This window comes from Peromyscus maniculatus, chromosome 1 (genome assembly GCF_049852395.1).
Source record: "Peromyscus maniculatus bairdii isolate BWxNUB_F1_BW_parent chromosome 1, HU_Pman_BW_mat_3.1, whole genome shotgun sequence".
NCBI classification, from domain to species: Eukaryota; Metazoa; Chordata; class Mammalia; order Rodentia; family Cricetidae; genus Peromyscus; species Peromyscus maniculatus.
This window is the reverse complement of record NC_134852.1, coordinates 19,607,637-19,628,322: the sequence shown is the minus strand read 5'-3', so window position 1 is coordinate 19,628,322 and position 20,686 is coordinate 19,607,637. Positions and strand designations below refer to the sequence as shown.

At 42.6% G+C, this 20,686-nt stretch overlaps 1 protein-coding gene across 1 annotated transcript; it reads left to right on the top strand.

Moving 5' to 3' along the window:
* The first annotated feature begins 3,832 nt into the window (after positions 1 to 3,832).
* Positions 3,833 to 19,649, top strand: LOC143274419 (vomeronasal type-2 receptor 26-like). The gene is given in 6 exon segments (XM_076577482.1): positions 3,833 to 4,041; positions 7,433 to 7,724; positions 10,902 to 11,699; positions 15,102 to 15,311; positions 16,063 to 16,186; positions 18,673 to 19,649. Coding segments are annotated over 6 exon segments (2,610 nt in total).
* The last annotated feature ends 1,037 nt before the right edge of the window (positions 19,650 to 20,686 follow it).

Genomic DNA, 20,686 nt, shown 5'->3' with positions numbered 1-20,686 from the left:
ATCACCTTTTACAATAGCCGCAAATAATATAAAATACCTTGAGGTAATTCTAACTAAGCAAGTGAAGGGCCTGTATGACAAGAACTTTAAGTTCCTGAAGAAAGAAATTGAAGAAGATATCAGAAAATGGAAAGATCTCCCATGCTCATGAATAGGTAGAATAAAAATAGTAAAAATGGCAATCTACAGATTCAATGCAATCCCCATCTAAATCCCAATACAATTCTTCACAGAATTGGAAAGAACAATACTTAACTTTATATGGAAAAACAAAAAACCTAGGATAGCTAAAAGAATCCTGTATAATAAAGCAACCTCTGGAGGCATCATGATCCCTGGCCTCAAATTCTACTACAGAGCTGTAGTAATAAAAATAGCTTGGTACTGGCATAAAAACCGACATGTGGACCAATGGAATCGAATTGAAGACCCTGAAATTAATCCGCACATCTATGAACACCTGATTTTTGACAAAGAAGCCAAAACTGTACAATGGAAAAAAGAAAGCATCTTCAACAAATGTTGCTGGCATAACTGAATGTCAATAGAAGATGACAAATAGATCCATATTTGTCGCCATGCACAAAACTCAAGTCCAAGTGAATCAAAGACCTCAACATAAATCCAGTTACACTGAACTTAATAGAAGAGAAAGCAGGATGTAGTCTTGAATGTATCAGCACCAGAGATGACTTCCTAAAATAACAACAGTAGCACAGACACTGAGAACAATAATAAATGGGACCTCCTGAAACTGAGAAGCTTTTGTAGAGCAAAGGACATGGTAAATAAGACAAAATGACAGCCTACAGGATGGGAAAAGATCATTACCAACCCCACATCTGACAGAGGGCTGATCTCCAAAATATATAAAGAACTCAAAAAGCTAGACTTCAAAATACTGAACATTCCAATTAAAAAAAAAAATGGGCTAAAGAGCTTAACAGAGAATTCTCAACAGAAGAATCTCAAAATGACTGAAAGACATTTAAGGAATTGCTCAACATCCTTAGTCATCAGGGTAATGCAAATCAAAACAACTCTGAGATACCATGTTACACCTGTCAAAATGACTAAGATCAAAAACACTGAAGACAGCTTATGTTGGAGATGATGTGGAGCAAGGGGAACAGCCCTCCATTGTTGGTGGGAATGCAAACTTGTACAGCCACTTTGGAAATCAGTATGGCAGTTTTTCAGAAAATTGAGAATAAGTCTTCTTCAAGGCCCAGCTATATAACTCTTGGGCATATACCCAAGGAATGCTCTATCTTACCACAAGGACACATGCTCAATTATGTTCATATCAGCATTATTCGTAATATCAAGAACCTGGAAACAACCTAGATGCTCCTCAACTGAAGAATGGATAAAGAAAATGTGGCACATATACACAGTGGAATACTACTCAGTAGTAACAAACAATGATATACAAGAAATTTGCAGGCAAATGGATGGAACTAGAAAATATTATCTTGAGTGAGGTAACCCAGACTAGAAGGACAAACATAGTATGTACTCACTCATAAGTGGATACTAGATATGAGAGAAGGAATGGCCAGACTGCAACCCACAGCTCCAGAGAGGCTAGCTAACAGGGAAAGACCCTAGGAGGGACACATGGATGACCCAGCGAAGGAGAAGTAGATGAGATCTATATGATTGAATTGGGTGTGGGGGGTGACAGGGGGTGAGGAGTGGGGGAATGAGAACATAGGGAAATAGGAGGGTCGAGTTGGAACAGGGACAGAGTGGGAGGGCAGGGATGGAGATACCATGATAGATGAGGACATCATGGGAAAAGGTAGAGGCAGGGTGCTGGGGAGGCTCTCAGAAACCCACAAAGATGATACCACCTTGGACTGCTGGCAGTGGTCCAGAGGGTGCCTGGACTGGTCTACTCTGGTGACCAGTCTAATGAATACCCTAACTATCATCATAGAGCCTTTGTCCAGAGACTGATGGAGGCAGATGCAGAGATCCACAGCCAGGCGCCAGGCTGATCTCTGGGAATCCAATCGTTGAAAGAGAGGAGGGATTCTACAGGTGTGGAATGTCGAGATCATGATGGGAAGAAGTGCAGAGGTGACTGGCCACACTATTGGAGGCCCAGGAACTGTAGACTAGTGGCTGTGAAGCCCCCACAGGACTGGACTACGCCCTCTGGATATGGAAGACAGTTATTTGGCTCAAACTGTTTGGGGAACACCCAGGCAGGGGGATCAGGATCCATCCCTGGTGCATGGGCAGGCTTTTGGGAATCTGATACTTGTGGTTGTGGCATCTCACACAGCCTTGGTACAGTGGGAAGGGCCTTGGACCTGCCAAAGCTCAGTGTGCCAGCTCTGCTGACTCCCCATGGGAGACCTTGATTTGGGTGGATGTGGAGATGTGGGGTGGTGTGGGAGGGAGGGTTTCGAGAAGGGAGGAGGGAGTAGGTAGTATCTGTGTATGGTATGTAGAGTGAGAAGAAAATTTCTTAATAATTGAAAATGAAAAATAAAAGAAACAAAGAACACAACAACAAAGAGAACATAGAATGAAAAAAATTATCCATCTATTACAGAGTGTGGACTTTCGCTATATTCTAATCTGAGAACATATCAAACTTTTTAGAGTGGAATTTAAATACAGGTAGACTGAAACATCAGTTGACTAAAGTTATTGCTCATTTATTCTACTTCTTTTTAATTTTATACATTTATTGATTGGCAGATTGGTGTGCATGTGTGGGTCTGGGATTTTGGACATTCAAGTGCCAGAGCACATATGAGGCAATCAGAGGGTAAGTTGCAGAAGTCGGTTCTCTTCTCTCATCACGCAGAGTCTGGAGATTCAATGAGGGTCATCAGGCTGCCTTTGCTTGCTAAGGAGCTGAGCCATCGCTTTGGTTCTATTTTAACCTCTAGAAGGGGATTCTGGTTGTTAGAGAATTATACTTATCTGTTGGAGTAACAGAGATTGAAATTTGTCTTCTAACTTGAATATATCTATTTGTGTATGTATGAAGTGTGTGTGTGTGTGTGTGTGTGTGTGTGTGTGTGTGTGATGGCTTGCATGTGGAGACAGAGGACAACTTTGTAGAGTTGGTCCTCTCCTTCTACCTCTGTGGGGGTTCTTGGGGAACACATACAAGCTATCAGGTTTGTGTATCAAGCGATTTTACCTGAAAGCCACCTTTGGCAGCCTTGGGATCTGTTTTCAAATGATAGAAAAAAAGGCTTCGTCACTTGGGAGGATTTCTCATGACTGTACAAAGACATAGATATTTATTGTTTTCTGCTGTTTGATTTTATGTATGTCCATATGCTCAATATAAAACTTTTCTTAAAAATTTTTAAAGAACTGCAAATACGACAGAGAACATGGATTTGTGGATCAACATAGTATAGAAACATAGAGTGTGAAAGAACTATTCCACTTTAGCTACTTGGGTATTTGCTTCTTGTATCTATCTGGGTCTTGCTACAAAACAGTGCCCTGAGCACAGCTGATCCTGTACTTGCAAGTCCCCTAGGAGACAGTCAGACCTGTTGTCATCCTTCCTGTAGTCTGCAGATGATGCCCAGAGCTGTGACCTTGGATGCAGAGAGGCCACAAAGCCTCAGGAGAAGGGGATAAAACTCCTAATGACTCTGGGATTTAGTGGCCACCCACCTCCACCACTTCCTGATCAATATTCTCCCCACAGCCTGCAAGCCTAGAGCTCCCAGTGTGGTCTTAGCCTGAGGTCCTTGATCAAGGGCAGTCTCCCAGATAAAAGCCCCCTTCACTGCTAGCCACTGCCCCATGTGGGGCTGTCCTGTCACTGGCTGTCTGGCCCCCAGCAGGCATGTGGCTGTGTACTCTCCTTCCTGTTCTCTTTGGCTTTTTCTCTGAGTCTGCCTTTTCTGCACCAAGAGCCTGGCTGTTACCAAGGCAGAGGCCTCGCTTTGATCGTCCTGGAGATGTAATAGTGGGGGGCAGCTTCTCCATCTTTGACCTCTCTATGGGTAACCTGTCTGACTTCACTGCCCCACCATCTGGACTTGTGGCTTCAGGGTAAGTGCTGGATGTGGGATAGGAATCTCTAAAATCCAGAAGTAGCTTTACAAGCTTGTGTGAAGTCTTGGATAAGGGTTGATTCTCATAATCTTAGATAGATGGCTACCAGTTTTCTGTGTATACTTGCAGTAGCTTTGATTTTTTCCTTTTCTACCACCTCTGTCTGTCATCTTTCTTGTTTGTACCAGACTGAAATCTAGCTGCTCCTTTACTGTCTTTAATGTATGTGCTCCACAGGCCAGGGGGCAATTCCTGATTCTTTTGTATATTACTTGTTCCTAAAGTGGTGTCTAGATAGGTGTGTTTGTTGAGTGAATTCATGTGTAAATAATAGATATTTTATCGTTTGACTGTCTTAATCATTTATTTGTACAGTATTCCTTTTGCTTGTTATTTTTCTAAGGGTCATGTATTCTCCAATTCAGTAGGTAGTCCTTGAATTTCTGTTCCTCTAGCCACTACCTCCTGGTTGCTGTCATTATAAGAGTGTGTAATCACACTGACTTTATGAGGTGCTGCAGATCCAACTCTGTGAAAAGAGCCAAAACACAAAACCCCATTTTGGATTTTTTTGTGCCAACTTTCCAACATGCTGTTACACACAGTGGTGTTCATCACAATCTTTTTTGTTACTAATATTTAAGTGACTGTATTTAGCTTTATTTTTGTATTTGCCTTAATGATTGAGTATAGAGTATATGGTTTTACTCAAATCACTCAGGAAACTGAAGAGGGAGAATTGTTAGTTTCAGGCAATTTTGGATTACATAATTAGATCTGAGTCAAAAAAGGTTGTTAGAGTATTTTCTAAAGAAACTAGTATCACTTTGAATTCAGCCTGAAAATTAAGAGTTTCAAACTTCTGCATTTTCATATTTAACATCAGTTTAAATGACTTTTTAAACCTTTTTGGTACAGTATACCATTTTGTGTTTAGACTTGTTTGCAATACTTTGTGTGGCTTAGGCTAGCCTTTAACACATGATTACAAGCATGAGCCACCACATTGGACACATTGGCTATCCTGTATTTTTGTTTTTTATTTTTAAGACAGAGTCTAACTGTGTAGATGAGGCTAGCCTAGAATTCACTATATTGCCTCCCCAACCTGAGTACTGGGATCACAAGTGTTTGCTACCATACCTGGATCCCATGTTGCTTTTTAAGCCCATGAGTAATAATTGTATGCATGTACTGGGTATGATGCAATATTTTAATAAATGCATGCATTATAGAGTGGTAATCAATCTCACCCCACTCACAAACCCATCACTTTGCATGTTTATTTTTTGGTGATGTGACCGTTTAAAATCTAATGTGGGAATGGGAGAGAGGAGAAGCTCAAAGTGAAGGTCTTAGGGTCTGGGAAAATGCCTGAGTTGGTGACATGTCTCCTATGCAAGTGTGAAGAACTGAGCTTGATTCCTTCAACCCAGGTGAACACCTAGCATGCTGAGCATCTGTAATCCTAGCTAGGGACAGTGAGATAGGCAGATTCCAATGGTCACGATCCGGCCAGTTTATCTGAATGGATGAGGTCCAGGTTCAATGGGATAACCTGTCTGAAAAATAAGGTGAAGAAGGACCATTGAGATGCCTTATAGGGTAAAGTGCTTGGCATGCAAACCTTATGGATGACCTGAGCCCTCTCTGAAACCCACATAAAGGTGGAAGGAGAGAACAGACTCACAAAGTTGTTTCCTGACCTCTATGTGTGGTAGGTAGCATGTATGAGTCCAGAATCACATCATATACACACATGCACACAGAACAATGTTCTTTAAAAGGTGGAGAAGCAATTGAGTAAGATATCCTGAAATCCCATCAGTCTTTGCCCTCCATGGTAAAACATCCATGACACATGTACCAGCACACACACACACACACACACACACACACACACACACACACACACACACACACACACGCACACCCATGCTGAGAATGGTTGAAATAGATACTAGAAGTCAACATTGGGCCAAAACGTGTGCATACACATACACAAGTAAAAGGAGTTCAATATCATTCTTGGGTATATAGTAACTGTGAGGTTAGACTGGGTGATATGGAGACTCTGCCTCAAAATGAAAACAAATCTACTCCCAACATGAACATTTAAAAAGTTAATTGAAATTTATCAACATCAGTTCTATGTGGTGGCACTTGCTTTTAATCTCAGGACTCAAGAGGCAGAGGCAGGTGTATCTCTTTGAATTCCAGGCCAGACATGGTGTCACAAAGAGACCCTCTCTCAACAGCCCCTCCACCTATTTATGTCTATTCCCTTCACACCCCTCATATACCTCCCTTCAAATTCATTTTATTCTTTAATTATTATTGTTCTATAAATATGTGAACTAATACACAATTATATAAATGTGACCTGTTGAATTCATTTATTGTTGATTTTGTAAATGTTTTAAAATTTGACTACGTTTGTTTTTTGAAGTTATGTGTTTATAGTGCATTTTTAAAATTCTCATTCTCCCAGCCTCTTTTCCTTCTACACCTGACATTCCCTCCTTTTTTTTCTGTTTTGTGACCCACTGATTTTAACCATGGCCGTTTGTGTGGCTGTAGGTTTGGAACTGTCCACTGGAGCTTGGTGGGTTCACTTGTTGGGTACATGACTAAAGATAACTAATGTCTTTTCCCCAAAATATGTTAATTGCCAATAGTTCAGCAGGGAAGAGTAGGTCCACACAAGGAATTTTCCAATGTATGATTGTCTGCTGACAGGCTCACATGTCTGCAATGTCTGAGTCATGTCCTAAAGACTGCATTTCACATCTCTTCTCCCTGTCTTCTGGCTCTTAGGTTCAGCACTTCCTAAATAGATGTTAGTTTCTGTTGATTGTAACCAACCACACTATATGTCTTAGTTAGGCTTTCTATTGCTGTGAAGAGACACCATGAGCATGTCAACTATTATAAAGGAAAACATTTAACAGAAATGGTGGCTTATATTCAAAATTATATTCAAAACATTAAACATTAGATTGTTTTTTCTTCATTTCCTGGAGAAAGAGTTTCTTTATATACCTATGGCTTCCTGGGTTTAGCCATGTAATCCATTGTGTGGTCTCCAACTCACAAAGATCCACCTACCTCTGCCTTCTGAGTGTTTGCATTAAACAAGTATGCCACCACATCCAGATTATCGAATACATCTTCACTATTCCTCCTGTCTTCTGAAACTGCCCCTCTGATTACTGTCTCCACAGTCCCTCTGGCTTCCCTTTATGCATTCTGAACTGTGTGCCTCTGCACATCTGTGTACAGTATTTGTGGAGATGTAGGTTTTACATGTATCCCTTGAGTCACTGTGTTTATTCTTGTTCCATTTACCCCATCATGAATGATGAATGTGGGCTTCTCTTTCCCTCAGCGTTTCCAACTGGGGCTACCGGGTGGCCCAGAGTTTCGTCTTTGCCATTGAGGAGATTAATAGGAGTGCTCACTTGTTGCCCAATGTGACCCTGGGCTTCTCTATTAGAAACTCTGGGGACTCAGTGCATGGAGCCCTCCATGAGACAATGAGCTTTCTCACGAGGCAGGAGGAGCCCATCCCCAACTACACATGCCAGCATGGCTCTCCTCAGGCTGCCTTGGTTGGGGACACGCGGTCATCCCTGTCTGTCTCCATGGCCAGACTTCTGGGTCTGTACAAGTTTCCCCAGGTGAGTTTCTCAAGCCTTCTTCCTTCCTGAATGTTGTGCAGTCCCTTAATGATGATAGTGAAAGTGATAGTGATAGTTACCGAGTGGGCAGCTCTATTGTGGATCCAGGTTTCCTGCAAATATTCTCCATGCCCAATATGTTTCTTCTCCATGTATCGATACATTGGAGAGAACTATTGTCTCTCTCATTGATGAGGTAACTTAGAAAATTTTTTTATTAAAAATATTTTAAAGATTTACTTATTTCTTCAATGAGTATGAGTATTTTGTGTAGATGAATTTCTAAACAGTCATATTAAATAAGAAACTCAGAACCAAATACAGGAGTGAAAGCTGTAGAGATCAGAGAAATAGTGAGAGCCACCAGCTAACCTTAGCTCACCATGCTGCCATAGCTTCCCAATTGAGAGCTTCTTCCTGTCTAACCTGTGCCTTTATTGCCTTGCTGTTCTGCCTTCTCATTGACTCTTAGCCCAGCCACCTCACTTCCTCATCACTGCCTGTCTGTACAGACCTCCAGGTCTCTGTGTTTGTTACTGGGATTAAAGGTGTGTGCCACCATGCTTGGTTGTGTCCTTGAACACACAGAGACTCTGCTTGCCATGTGATCTGATTAAGGACATGTGCTACCACTGCCTGATTTTTGTTTATGGCTGGCTATGTCCTCTGATCGCCAGACAAACTTTATTTATTAACATACAAATAAAATATCACCACAATTTTGATGTCATATATGTATATCATATACACCACATATGTAACTGGTGCCCATGGAAGTCATTGAATTCCCTAGAACTGGATATACAAATGTCTTTTAGCTGACATGAGGGTGCTGGAATTGTGCCCAGGTCACCTGAAAGAATAGTAACAGTGTTACACACTGTACCATCTCTCCAGGCCCTTAATACTATTATAATTATTAATATTAGTGTGTGTGTGTGTTTGTGTGTGTGTATGCACTCAACACCAGAGCCATTCTGCCCATGTTGAGGTTAGAAGACGACTTTTTAGAATCAGTTCCTTTTTTATACCATGCAGGTACTACAAGGTAAAATCAGGTTTCCAGGCTTAAAGGCAAACACCTTTACCTGAGAAGACATCTCATCTTTCCAGCATACAGAGAAAAACTAATAAAACCCCCCTAAAACTGTTGTTTGAATCTATGATGTTCTTTTAGTAAAAATTCAAAGCCAGATATCAGAGTGAAAGCTGAAAGATCAGAGAAGCAGAAGAGCCAGCCACTAGTTCTTACCTCTAAGAAATCCTCAGTCTAAAGAGAACGAGTTTCTCTTTCCTCATGCCTTATATACCTTTCTCTGCCCCACTATATTACTTCCTGGGATTAAAGGCATGTGTGCTTCCCAAGCAAATGCATGAGATCCTAAATGCTGGTATTAAAGGTGTGTGTCACCACTCCTTGCTCTGTTTCTCTCCTAGACTGGATCAATCTCATGTAGTCCAGTGTAACCTTGAACTCACAGAGATCCAGATGGATCTCTGCCTCCTGAGTGATAGGATTAAAGGTGTGTGCCACCCCTGCCTGACCTCTATGTCTAATCTAGTGGCTGGCTCTGTCCTCTGATCCTCAATCAAGTTTATAAGGATACACAATGTATCACCACAAAAACCCGACTTCTCTGCAAACGCTCCTGGCTGTAGGTACTAGACTGGAATTTGAGTCTAGGCCGCTGGGCTTATGCCACTTGCTCCCATCTGTTCCATGAATTGTTCCCTGTAACCCAGCCACCAGTATCATTTCCACAATGGAGGCCATATATGACAATCATCTCTTCTCTTCATAGTTTTAAGAAGTGACTTGAGGATAATTACTTCATTTAAAGTGAACAATTCAGTGGCCTTGATCTTGGCATGGTTACCACAGCTGATTTCAGAATGTTTTCATCTTCCTGCAAAGAGACATTCCCCTCAAACTCATTGGCTACCACATTCCATCATTCCTACCCTGAAGCAATCACTGAAATTGGTCTTCTGATCTTTATATATCCCCTCTCTCTGTCTCTGTCTTTCTTTCTTTCACACACACACACACACACACACACACACACACACACACACACACACACACACACTCACACACACATGAATTTTAAAAAGAACAACATAACAGCTGTGCGCAAACTAGAGAGTCAGACTAATGCTAGCTGAGGTGCAGGGATGGAATACTAGAGGGCAGATGAAGGACAGATGCTGAGAGGAGAGAAGGTAAAGCTATGGTTCTGGGCTTCATTCCAGAAGCCACAGGGCTGTGTCAGGGATGATCAGCCAGCGAGGGGCACAACGCTGCTTATAGAACCAGCACAATTCTCAAATCAGGATGCACAAGTCCTTCCCTGAAAATTATTTATGTTTTAAAATTTAATATGCATTCATGTGTATTTAAATGTCTGTGTGATTCTATGCCATGGATGTAGGAGGAAGCCAGAATAAGGTATCAGATTTCCTGGAGCTGGAGTTACAGGCCGATGTGAGAAACCTGAGGTGTATGTTGGGATCTGAACATGGGTCTGTAGGTAGAGTTTTCCTGCCTTGCCCACAGTCAGGACAAATCTTTGTCACCCATCCGTCCCACAGCCGCTCAGACCCAACCAAGTAAACACAGAGACTTATATTGCTTACAAACTGTATATCTGTGGCATGCTTCTTGCTAACTGTTCTTATAGCTTAAATTAAACTATTTTCACAAATCTATACCCTGCCACGCGGCTCGTGGCTTACTGGCATCTTTTCATGCTGCTTGTCAGGGTGGCGGATGGCAGTGACTCCTTCTGCCTTCCTGTTCTTTTATTTCTCTTCTCTGTTAGTCCTGCCTATACTTCCTGCCTAGCCATGGGCCAATCAGTGTTTTATTTATTGACCAATTAGAGCAACTTGACATACAGATCATCCCCCAGCACAGCCAAGTGAAGACCATCTCAGACACCTGCACTCATGCCCGTGGTCCTAATCCTCTATGTGGACGTGCTGGGTAAAGCCACGAGGAACCCGAGAATGGGCTCCCACAGGACATACAGAACATGGGTCCTCTGCAAGAACAACAGGGGCTCTTAACTGCTGAGCCATGTCTCCATCCCCTTCCTTCCTACATTTAAACCAGATCACCAGCCCATCTTAAGACCATATCTCATCCACTCTTCTATCCTGGATCTTCCTTGACAGGTCAGTTATGGATCCTCACTACCCATCCTCAGTGACAAGATCCAGTTCCCATCTTTCATGCGGACCCTGAGTAGTGACTTCACATCCTGTCGTGCAGTTCCTCAGCTGATAATTCACTTTCAGTGGTCCTGGGTGATCATTCTGGCCCATGATGATGACTTTGGGCAGCAGGCCAGCTCTCTGGCCACTCAGGAGCTGAGCACAGCTGGTGTGTGCATTGAGTACACCCTCCATGTTCCTTCCCATGAGTCCTTGGGGAAGATTGAAGAGATTGTCCAGAAGATGCAAAAATCCACAGCCAGGGTTGTTCTGGTTTTGCTAAGCAATTCTAATTTCCAGCCCATCCTGTATGGCTTACTGGATGTCCCTGTCTCAGGCTATGTCTGGGTCAGCAAGGACACTCTGCACATGGGGCTTGCCCTGAACTTTCCAGGCATTTCCCGAGTATTGCACAGCACCTTTGGTCTTCTGCATCACAGCAGCACTGCAACTGGCTTCCCTGAGTTCCTTGCTCACCTGAGGCCCAGCCAGACCCCAGAAGACATGTTTATAAAGAAGTTCTGGGAGTTCACCTTTGATTGTACATGGCCCCACCAGAGCAGCACAGTGACAGAGGGTGTCCAGTTGTGCTCAGGGAATGAGAGTCTGAAAAACCAGCAGTATACTCTCCCAGAAGTGAGTAAAATTGATGTTGCTTACACAGCTGTCTACAGTATTGCACATGCCCTACAAGATATGATAACCCGTGGCCACCAGCAGAGGAAAGTAACTGACTCTCAGGACTTCCAGCCCTGGCAGGTGAGAGAGGCATGTGTGGAGTGAGTGATTCAGGGATGGTTGGAGAAGGGGACATTCTTTCTGACTAAGCTATGGAGGTTAAAGCTGACTGTGTACATCAGTAGGGATACCTCCTACTTGGAACTAAGAGGCATCTTAGAATGAACAATGTACAAGGATTCCATGCTATGCGTGTGATCTCAGATGAGTTCTGTCCCTGTGACTTGCCTAACTTTGTAAATACAGGATGCCTAGTAAAATTAATATGTCACATAACAGTGAATAGATATTTTATATTCCAAATTTATGCTTTGGTAAACAGTGGATGGGTTTTAGTATAGACATACTGCAAATCAGAATTACAAACAATATCAAATGCCATTCATTTATTTTTCTTTTTTGGTATATGGTCCATATATGTGGGCACATGAGTGTGGGTTAGGGGTGGGGGTGCACTCAGGTGTACATACATGTGGAAAGGTCTGAGGATGATGAGGAATCAATCACCTTTGAATCCTCTTCTATTTTGCTTTGGGGCAGGGTTTTTCACTCAAACCCAGAACTTGTTGATGTGGCTAGTCTTGCTAGCCAGTTTGGTCTGGGAATCTCCTTACTTACATCCTTATGAGGATGTAAGCAGTGATTGGCTGCCACATCTACCTGACATTTACATGTTCTGAGGTTCTGAGGATTTGAAGTCTGATCTTCAAGCGTTTATGACCAGGGCTTTAGTCATGGAGTCATCTCCCAAGTTCTTAATAACTTTCCTTTTAAAAATATTATATGATAATACTATACCTCCATATATATAAATTTATATATACATATAAATATATTGGTCATTTTGCCCCCTTCTCTATCTATCTATCTATCTATCTATCTATCTATCTATCTATCTATCTATCTATCTATCTATCTATCTATCTATCATGATTGGGACTATTGGGATCCATCCCCTCAATAGTCCTCTCCCAGGGTCTGGGAAGAATCTACAACCATCTGACAATCTAATTAATTAGACAATATGAAATGAATCTACATACATGAAACTCTTTAGTTCATATACTTCATTCTTCTGAGTTAGTTCTTTCTCTATACTGCTTCTATTCTGCTCTCATGCCTAGCTTTTTTCTTGCCTGATTTCTCTCTACATTTATTGGCTGTCCCCTGTAAGTTCTATCTTAATTCTCTCATCTTAGTTCTGCCCCATCTAGGTTCTCATCCATCTAGTTCTTTCCCATCTTAGCTCCTCTTTCATCTCCTTCTTCCTTATCTTGCTCTTCCCCACCTGGCTCTTCCTCATCTTTCATCTTGTTCCTCTAATATTCTCTTCTAGCCCTTCAATCTAGTTCTTTCCCACCTAGTTCATTCCTCTCCAGTTCTTCCCATCTAGTTCTTCTGTTCTCTTTTCTCTTCTCCCTCTCATCCTCCCTCTGAAAATAAAACTGCCTTTTATCCCTTTGGCCCTTCTCTCTCCAAGCTATCTCTACTCCCACAGTTTCTGGCAGGGTGGGGGGAAGTGTGCTCGGTCACTAGGCAACTTGGCTAAGCAACTTCTGTCACAGCTGGATGTACCTGTAAGTAAAAACCCTTTAGTTCTGAGTTAATTGCTAAGGGTGGATCTAAAACTAGAGATAAGACTTTGGAAAGGAGAAAGTTAAGCTTAATTAGCACATCTACCAGGCCTTCTTAAACAGATACTTATGTCTGTTCTTTGAGAGTACAGAGGTATCTCTGATAAGATACTTTTGTCCATCCAGGGATGGTCCTGGCTGGATGCTGCTAATGACAATAATTACAGAAAGGCCTGAAATTAGGGATCCTGGCTGTATTACTGTACAGAAGGTTATCTAAATATTCCTTTAGTAGAAGGGAAATGGTGCCCAATAAATGATGGAAAAGCTACAATAGCACACGAGACTTTCGTAGCAAGAAATGGCTAATAATCAAAAACCACTATCACCAAGGCTCCTTGAGCTTCAGCTTGACCTCTGGAAGGCCCTTGGCTTCTTCCAGGTATATTTGCAGCTTGTACCACACATTTATCTATCTATCTATCTATCTATCTATCTATCTATCTATCTATCTATCTATCTATCTATCTATCTATCTATGCATCTATTATCTATGCATCTTATTATCTATGTATCTATCTTCCTTCCTTCCTTCCTTCCTTCCTTCCTTCCTTCCTTCCTTCCTTCCTTCCTTCCTTCCTTCCTTCTTTCTTTCTTCCTGTCTTCCTGTCTTCCTCTCTTTCTTTCTTTCTCCAACCCATTCAGGGTAGCCTAGGCCCAGATCTGCAAGGGGCCCCTTGGAAGACAAGTTATTCCCTTGTGGTGGCCAATGAAGCCGCGTGTTTTCATTACTTCTGCTCAGATGACCTGAATCTGTACTCTGTGCCTGGTGACTATGGTTTTAAAGCAGATGGACAGTGGTAGGTGTTAGCTTTCTGGCTGAGGGTGACAGATTAAAAATTACAAGAGGCCAGACTTTGTGGGCCATGCCTGCCATTTTAGTACTAAGGCGGTTGAGGCCAGATAATCCCCTGTTAAGGGCAACTTGAACTATATAGCTAAATTCTGTCACAAAATAAAAATATGTGAATATGAAGAAGTCTGTGTTTATTCTATGAAGAAGATGTAAATTAGATGAAGGCTGAGGAGTGAGTGAAGGGAAGTGAAAGGCTGGAGAAATTCTCTCTGTTAGGAAATACTTGAGTTCCAGACAAGAGGATGAGAAGTCTCATCATGGGCAGAAGTGATAGCATTGCAGATGGCAGAGACATCATGTGTCAAGACCCTAGAATGAAGACAAATAGAACAGCAACATGGGCGGGACTGATGATTAATGGGAGACTGGCTGGAGTGAATGGGTGGTCTAGGTGGGCTGGGGCCAGTCTGTGGAAGCCCTGCTTCGATTTGGAGTCTACTGACTGTGATGGGAAGACTGAGGACAGTAGTGCACAGCCAAATGAGACTCTGGAGCAGGAACCACATTGTCATGTTTTTGGGTTTAATTAAGGCTGTTGAGGTGACTCAGTGGGTAGTGGCACTAAGTCCCCAGGCATAAGTTGGATTTCTGAGTCCACCATGACAGTACGAGAGAACATTCTTGAGAGTTGTTCTCTGGATTACGCAATATGAGTGAGCTGTACACACATACACACACAGAGAAAGAGAGAGACAAACAGACAGACAGATTTAAAATTATCTGGATAATTATTATGAATTATTACTTATTAAGGCTAGAACGTTTTTTGCTAGTCTGAAAATATGAAGGGCCCTTCATCTCCTTTATACCTAATGGGTCTAATTCTTGGTTGAAGTGGCACTGTATCACTTCCGAGGTCAATGGCATGTGGTATTTTGGATAACCTCCCTGACAGGTTCTTGCCAGTCTACAATGTCTCCCTTCCTTCCTCAGCTGCTTCATGCCCTCAGGAAGGTGCACTTCAAGACTCCTGATGGAATCAAGATTATGTTTGATGCCAATGGAGATTTGGTGACAAAATTTGACATTTTCCAATGGCAGAAGACCCCTGAGGGTGCATTTCACTCAGTCCATGTGGGCATGATAGATCCTCAGATCTCTTTGGGGAGCAAAATGATGGTTCATTTGAAAGAGGATCTTCAAGTGAGTTGCCTGACTGCAGTGATAAGTCTTGTCCTAATGTGTTAAAGAGACGGGGCAATTCTAAGTCCAGGGCTCCTCATCTCTACTTGTGTATTTAGTTGATGCAGCTCTGGATGGGCCAGTCAGTTATAACTGGCTATGCTGTTTACCTCACAACAGATCTTTCTCTGAATGATATTGATTCACCAGCAAAAATGACCTGATAACACTGCATGGCAGCACTTTGTAATGTTTGTCAATACTTACAATTTTTTTCAAGTTGTATTTACATACATGGATTTTTTCTAGTATGTATATTTGTGTAGTATGTGCATGCCTGGTGCCTATGGAGGCTGTGGAGGTCACTGGATCCTCTGGAAATAGAGTTACAGTGTGAGTGATATATGGGTGCTGGGAACTGAACCCTGCTCCTCTGAAAGAGCAGCTTGTACTCTGAACCACTGAGCCTTCTGTCTTGCTCCCATATCTTTGATTGTTGATATAGAAGTCCCTGAGAGTCTGGTAGGACAACACATCAAACTGTTTAGCTATGTTTTTGAATCCCTTAGCCATGCAAGCCAGATGTAGCCCTTTTTTGATTACACTCAAAGGTACCTCTCCAATCTGGCATCTGATGGGACGAACATGTTTTTCTGACAGTCATCTATCTTATCTAGTGGGCTGTGAGGAAATTGTTGTGTTCTGGTTCTCAGGCTGAGTCAAGCATCTGTATTCCTGGAGTCACTGGTAACACTGTGCTCACTGTCACTAGGTGCCCAGCTCTGTCTGCAGTGAAAGCTGCCTTCCAGGGTTCAGCCAAGTGCCCAGGCTGGGAGCCCCCTACTGCTGTTTTGATTGCACTCCCTGCCCTGAGGGACAGTTTGCAGACCAAAGAGGTAAGGGCATGTGGAGCTGGAATCTGGGGAGCGGGTCAAGAGGGCACTGTGAACCTTCCGTATTTGTCCATTGTCTTTGTTACTGTTCCACTGCTGTGAAGAGACACCATGACCAAGGCAAGTTCTAAAAGAAAAGCAATTAACTGGGGCCTTATTTAGAGTTTTAAAGTGCAAGCCCATGACTATCATGGCTGGAAACTTGCCATGCAGGCATGGCGCTTCAGTAGTAGTTGAGAGATTACATTATGATTCACAGGCAACAGGCAGGCAGGCAGAGAGGTGGGGAGTGGGCCTGGTGGGGGAGTTTGATCTTTCAAAGGCCACCCCCTCTGACACTCCTCATCCAACAAAGCTACACCTCTAAATTCATCCCCCCAAATCCAACAATTATCAAGCAAACATTCAAATATATGAGCCTGTGAGGGTCATTTTCAGTCAATCCACCACATCTATCCACTGAGATACTGTACAGACGTTTCTTTCCTGTGGAACATCAGCCAGAACTCTACTCCTATAGTTGTTCTTAGTTATATGCTTTGTCCAGACAGATAAGTATATGAACCGTCATTGGACTGCATAATGATTTCTCCTCTAGCAAACACTACATATCTTTGGTCTTCAACCAAGAAATAGGCATAAGTTACTTCTACAAGCTTCTAGTAGCCCTGTAATGGAACCCTGGCTTTTGCTCACACTGATGAATTTCATTTGCTTTTTAAACCTCTTGTAAGTGGAATTGCATGGTAGATGTTTTCTTTCCTCCTCTGTATTAGTGGGGTTCATTCCAGAGGTTGAATGGCAGGAGACCACCACATCTCATACGGTTTGAGCTGCAGAACTTATTCCTTCACCATTCTGAAAGCTTGAAATGCAAAGCAAAGTTATCATCAGGATTGGTGTTATGTGAAGCCTCACTCTTGCCCTGGCCGAGTCATCTCCTAAGTGTGTGCTCTCATCTTGTCGTGTGTGTGTGTGTGTGTGTGTGTGTGTGTGTGTGTGTGTGTGTTCCCTCTTTTTTTGGTTTGTTGTTTGGTTTTGAGATAAGGGTTCCCTGTGCAGCACTGGCTGGCTTGGAGCTCACAATGATACCAGTCTGTGCCCTCACTGATAGAAAACTACCTGCCTCTGCCTTTCAAGCGCTGAGAGTCATGTGCAGCCACACCTAGTCCCACCTCCCCATTCTTATCAGAATAGCAGTACTGTTGGAATTAGTGTCCGCTCTGATGACCTCATTTAAGATTTATTAGAAAATCTACAGTTTATTTATGGTAAGATACAGTGGCATTTTGAGGTGTCAAAGAACAGGACTTCACAAAATGAATTTTGTAGGCATAATTCAGTGGAAAACATTTGTTAATATGACCAGTTACTAATAGTATATTAGGAAAAAATGAAACATTAAAAACTCACATAAGAGACCAGGTGTGGAGGCATATTCCTTGAATCTCAGCACTCAGGAGATGGAGAAAAGAGGATCTTGGAGATTGTGTCTTGTTATTATTGTCACCTCAGTGATCTCCAGGCTCAATGAGAGATCTAGTCTCAAAAAATATGATCGTGAGGTTCAGCAAGCAGGTTCAGCAGTTAGGAGCACCCTATGGGGACTCAATATCATTTGTAACCCCCATTCTAGGGGGACTTATATCATCTTCTGACTTCTACAGGAACTAGACATGCACTTGATATATCTATATTTATATCTATATCTATATCTTTATCTCTATCTCTATCTCTATCTACATCTATATCTATAATCTATCTATCATCTATCTATCTATCTATCTATCTATCTATCTATCTATCTATCTATCTATCTATCTATATAGTGTGTGTGTGAACAGAAAAACACTCAACAAGAAAAATAAAATAAGTAATTCCAAGAAAGTTGTTGAGACTAGTGAAATGGCCCTTCAGCTAAAGCATTCACTGTAAACTCTGACAGCCTGAGTCCAGCTCTAGAGACCTTGACAGTTTTACTGACCTTCAGGAGGATACCTAGTAAGTTTGATTAGAAAAATAAGGTGGGTGAATGACTGGGAAACAATATCTGATAATATCTGGTCTCACAAGCATGTGCCTCAGCTTATATACATGTATGCACACACAAACCTGCACATACACAAACTCACACAAATTAGTATAGTGGTACAGGCCTATAATCACAGCATGTGAGAGGATGTGGAAGAAGGCTTAGGAGTTCAAGGTCATCCTCTGATACTCAGCAAGTTCAAGACCAGCCTGACTTACATGGGACACTGTTTGAAGACAAAACAAAACTCCTCACATAAAAGATACAGACTGTGCAGGTTTTTCCTTTGTGTCTCTGCCTCTAATATCAGAATTCCAGCCCTGGTCACCAGGAATAAATCATAAATACATGACTTGATGGAAAGGCTGTAAGAGCACTAAGTGCTTGGGATGACTTCCTTCAGAGCTGGTGTAGTTCATTTAGTGTTGCAGAAATGGTGTCTGTGTGTCTCCCATAGACATGAAGAGCTGTCTTCTGTGCCCCAAGGAGCAGTACTCGAGCCACATGAGAGACCGTTGCCTGCCCAGGACAGAGATCTTCCTGGCCTTTGAGGAACCTCTGGGATTCATGCTGGCTTTGGTGTCATTCTTCCTGGCTGGTCTGGCTGTCCTGGCTCTGGGGGTGTTCCTGAAGCACAGAGACAGCTCTGTGGTCAGGGCGAACAACAGAAGTCTCAGCTACTTACTCCTGCTCTCTCTTTGCCTCTGTGCTCTGTGTGCCTTGCTGTTTCTTGGGCGACCCAGTGTCTTGACGTGTCTCCTCCGTCAGACTACCTTTGCTGTGGTGTTCACGGTCGCTGTGTCCTCTGTTCTGGCCAAGACTCTCACAGTGGTCCTGGCCTTCAGGGTCACCAGGCCAGGGGATAGGATCCGGGTATGCCTGAGCCCTGGGGCTTCCACCTCAGTGGTTCTCATTGCTTCCTTCATGCAGGTTGTTCTTTGTGGGGTCTGGCTGGCCACCTCCCCACCATTTCCAGACAGGGATATGGTCTCGGAGCCCCAGCACATTGTCATCCAGTGCCAGGAGGGTTCTGGCACCATCTTCTTCTGTGTGCTGGGCTACTTGGGATTATTGGCAGTGGGTACCTTCTCTGTGGCCTTTCTGGCCAGGGGCCTGCCAGATGTCTTCAATGAGACTAAGTTTCTGACCTTCAGCATGCTGCTCTTCTGCAGTGTCTGGATAGCCTTCCTGCCCCTGTACCACAGTGCTCGGGGCAAGTCCACTGTGACTGTAGAGATCTTCTCCATCCTGGCCTCCACTGCTGGCCTTCTGGGTGGCATCTTCATCCCCAAATGCTACATCATCTTGCTGAAACCAGAGAGGAACACTGCTGCCTGGCTCAGGCAAGGCCACCAGGCACAGTAGGAGAGGCAGAGTGGAATGCTCCAGAGATGGTGTGTCCCCAGATCCACACCACAAATCTTTATGACCTAGTCCTAGGGTGCATCACCAGGACCACCCATGTGATTTTGTATCACTGTTTTTATGGGGATCTAAAGGAATTTAATAGACAAATCAAGATTAAAGTGAGATACTTTTAACAAAACACTTATGATTATCAGTTGATATTGGCCACATAGTTGGTTATTTATTATTCTCTATGTATTGCTAAAATTTATCACATTTAAGAGTTTAGAAAGGGGAGTTGACAAGATGGCTCAATGGGTAGAAGAACTTACCATTAAGCATGGCAACCTGGGTTTGATACAGAGGACCAAATATTGGCATGAGAGATTTAACATCACTAAGCTGTTGTGTTACTTCTGCCTGCTAATGGAAGCACCCCCCCATTTGCATACACACAAAATATAAATGTAAATTGTGAAAAGTGTGATGAAGTGATGATGATGTCAAGTGTTGGTGAGGGTGTGAGGATTTGACAGTCTGATCATGGATCTCTCCTTTTTGTAGGTGGAGTTTTCTCTAGTCCTCCCCAGCACCACGGACCCCCGCAACCACGTATAAAGTAATCACTCAGAAACTTATATTAATTAAACTGCTCGGCCATTAGCTCAGGCCTACCACTGACTAGCTCTTACACTTAACTCAGCCCATTTCTGTTAATCTGTATGTCACCATGTGTTCCGTGGCTTTACCTGCTGCCTTTACATGTTACTCCCTGGATGGCAGGCTGCGTCTTTCCCAGACTTCCACCTCCCAGCCTCTCTTCTCTGTTTGTCCCGCCTATCCTATCCTTCATGCCTGTCTACTGGCCAATCAGCGGTTTATTTATTCACAACATACAGCACATCCCATAGCACTTGCCCTTTTCTGTTTTTTTAAAGGAAGATTTTAACTTTAACATAGTAAAATTACATATAATAAAACAGTTATCTAGTAAGAATTACAGTTACACTATCTAGTCTATTTGTATTTGGCAAAATTAAAGAAGATATCCTATCTATCTTATATTTGTGTGTCTAAGCTTTTATATCTAACTTATCTCTTATCACAACTAAGGAAATTATAAC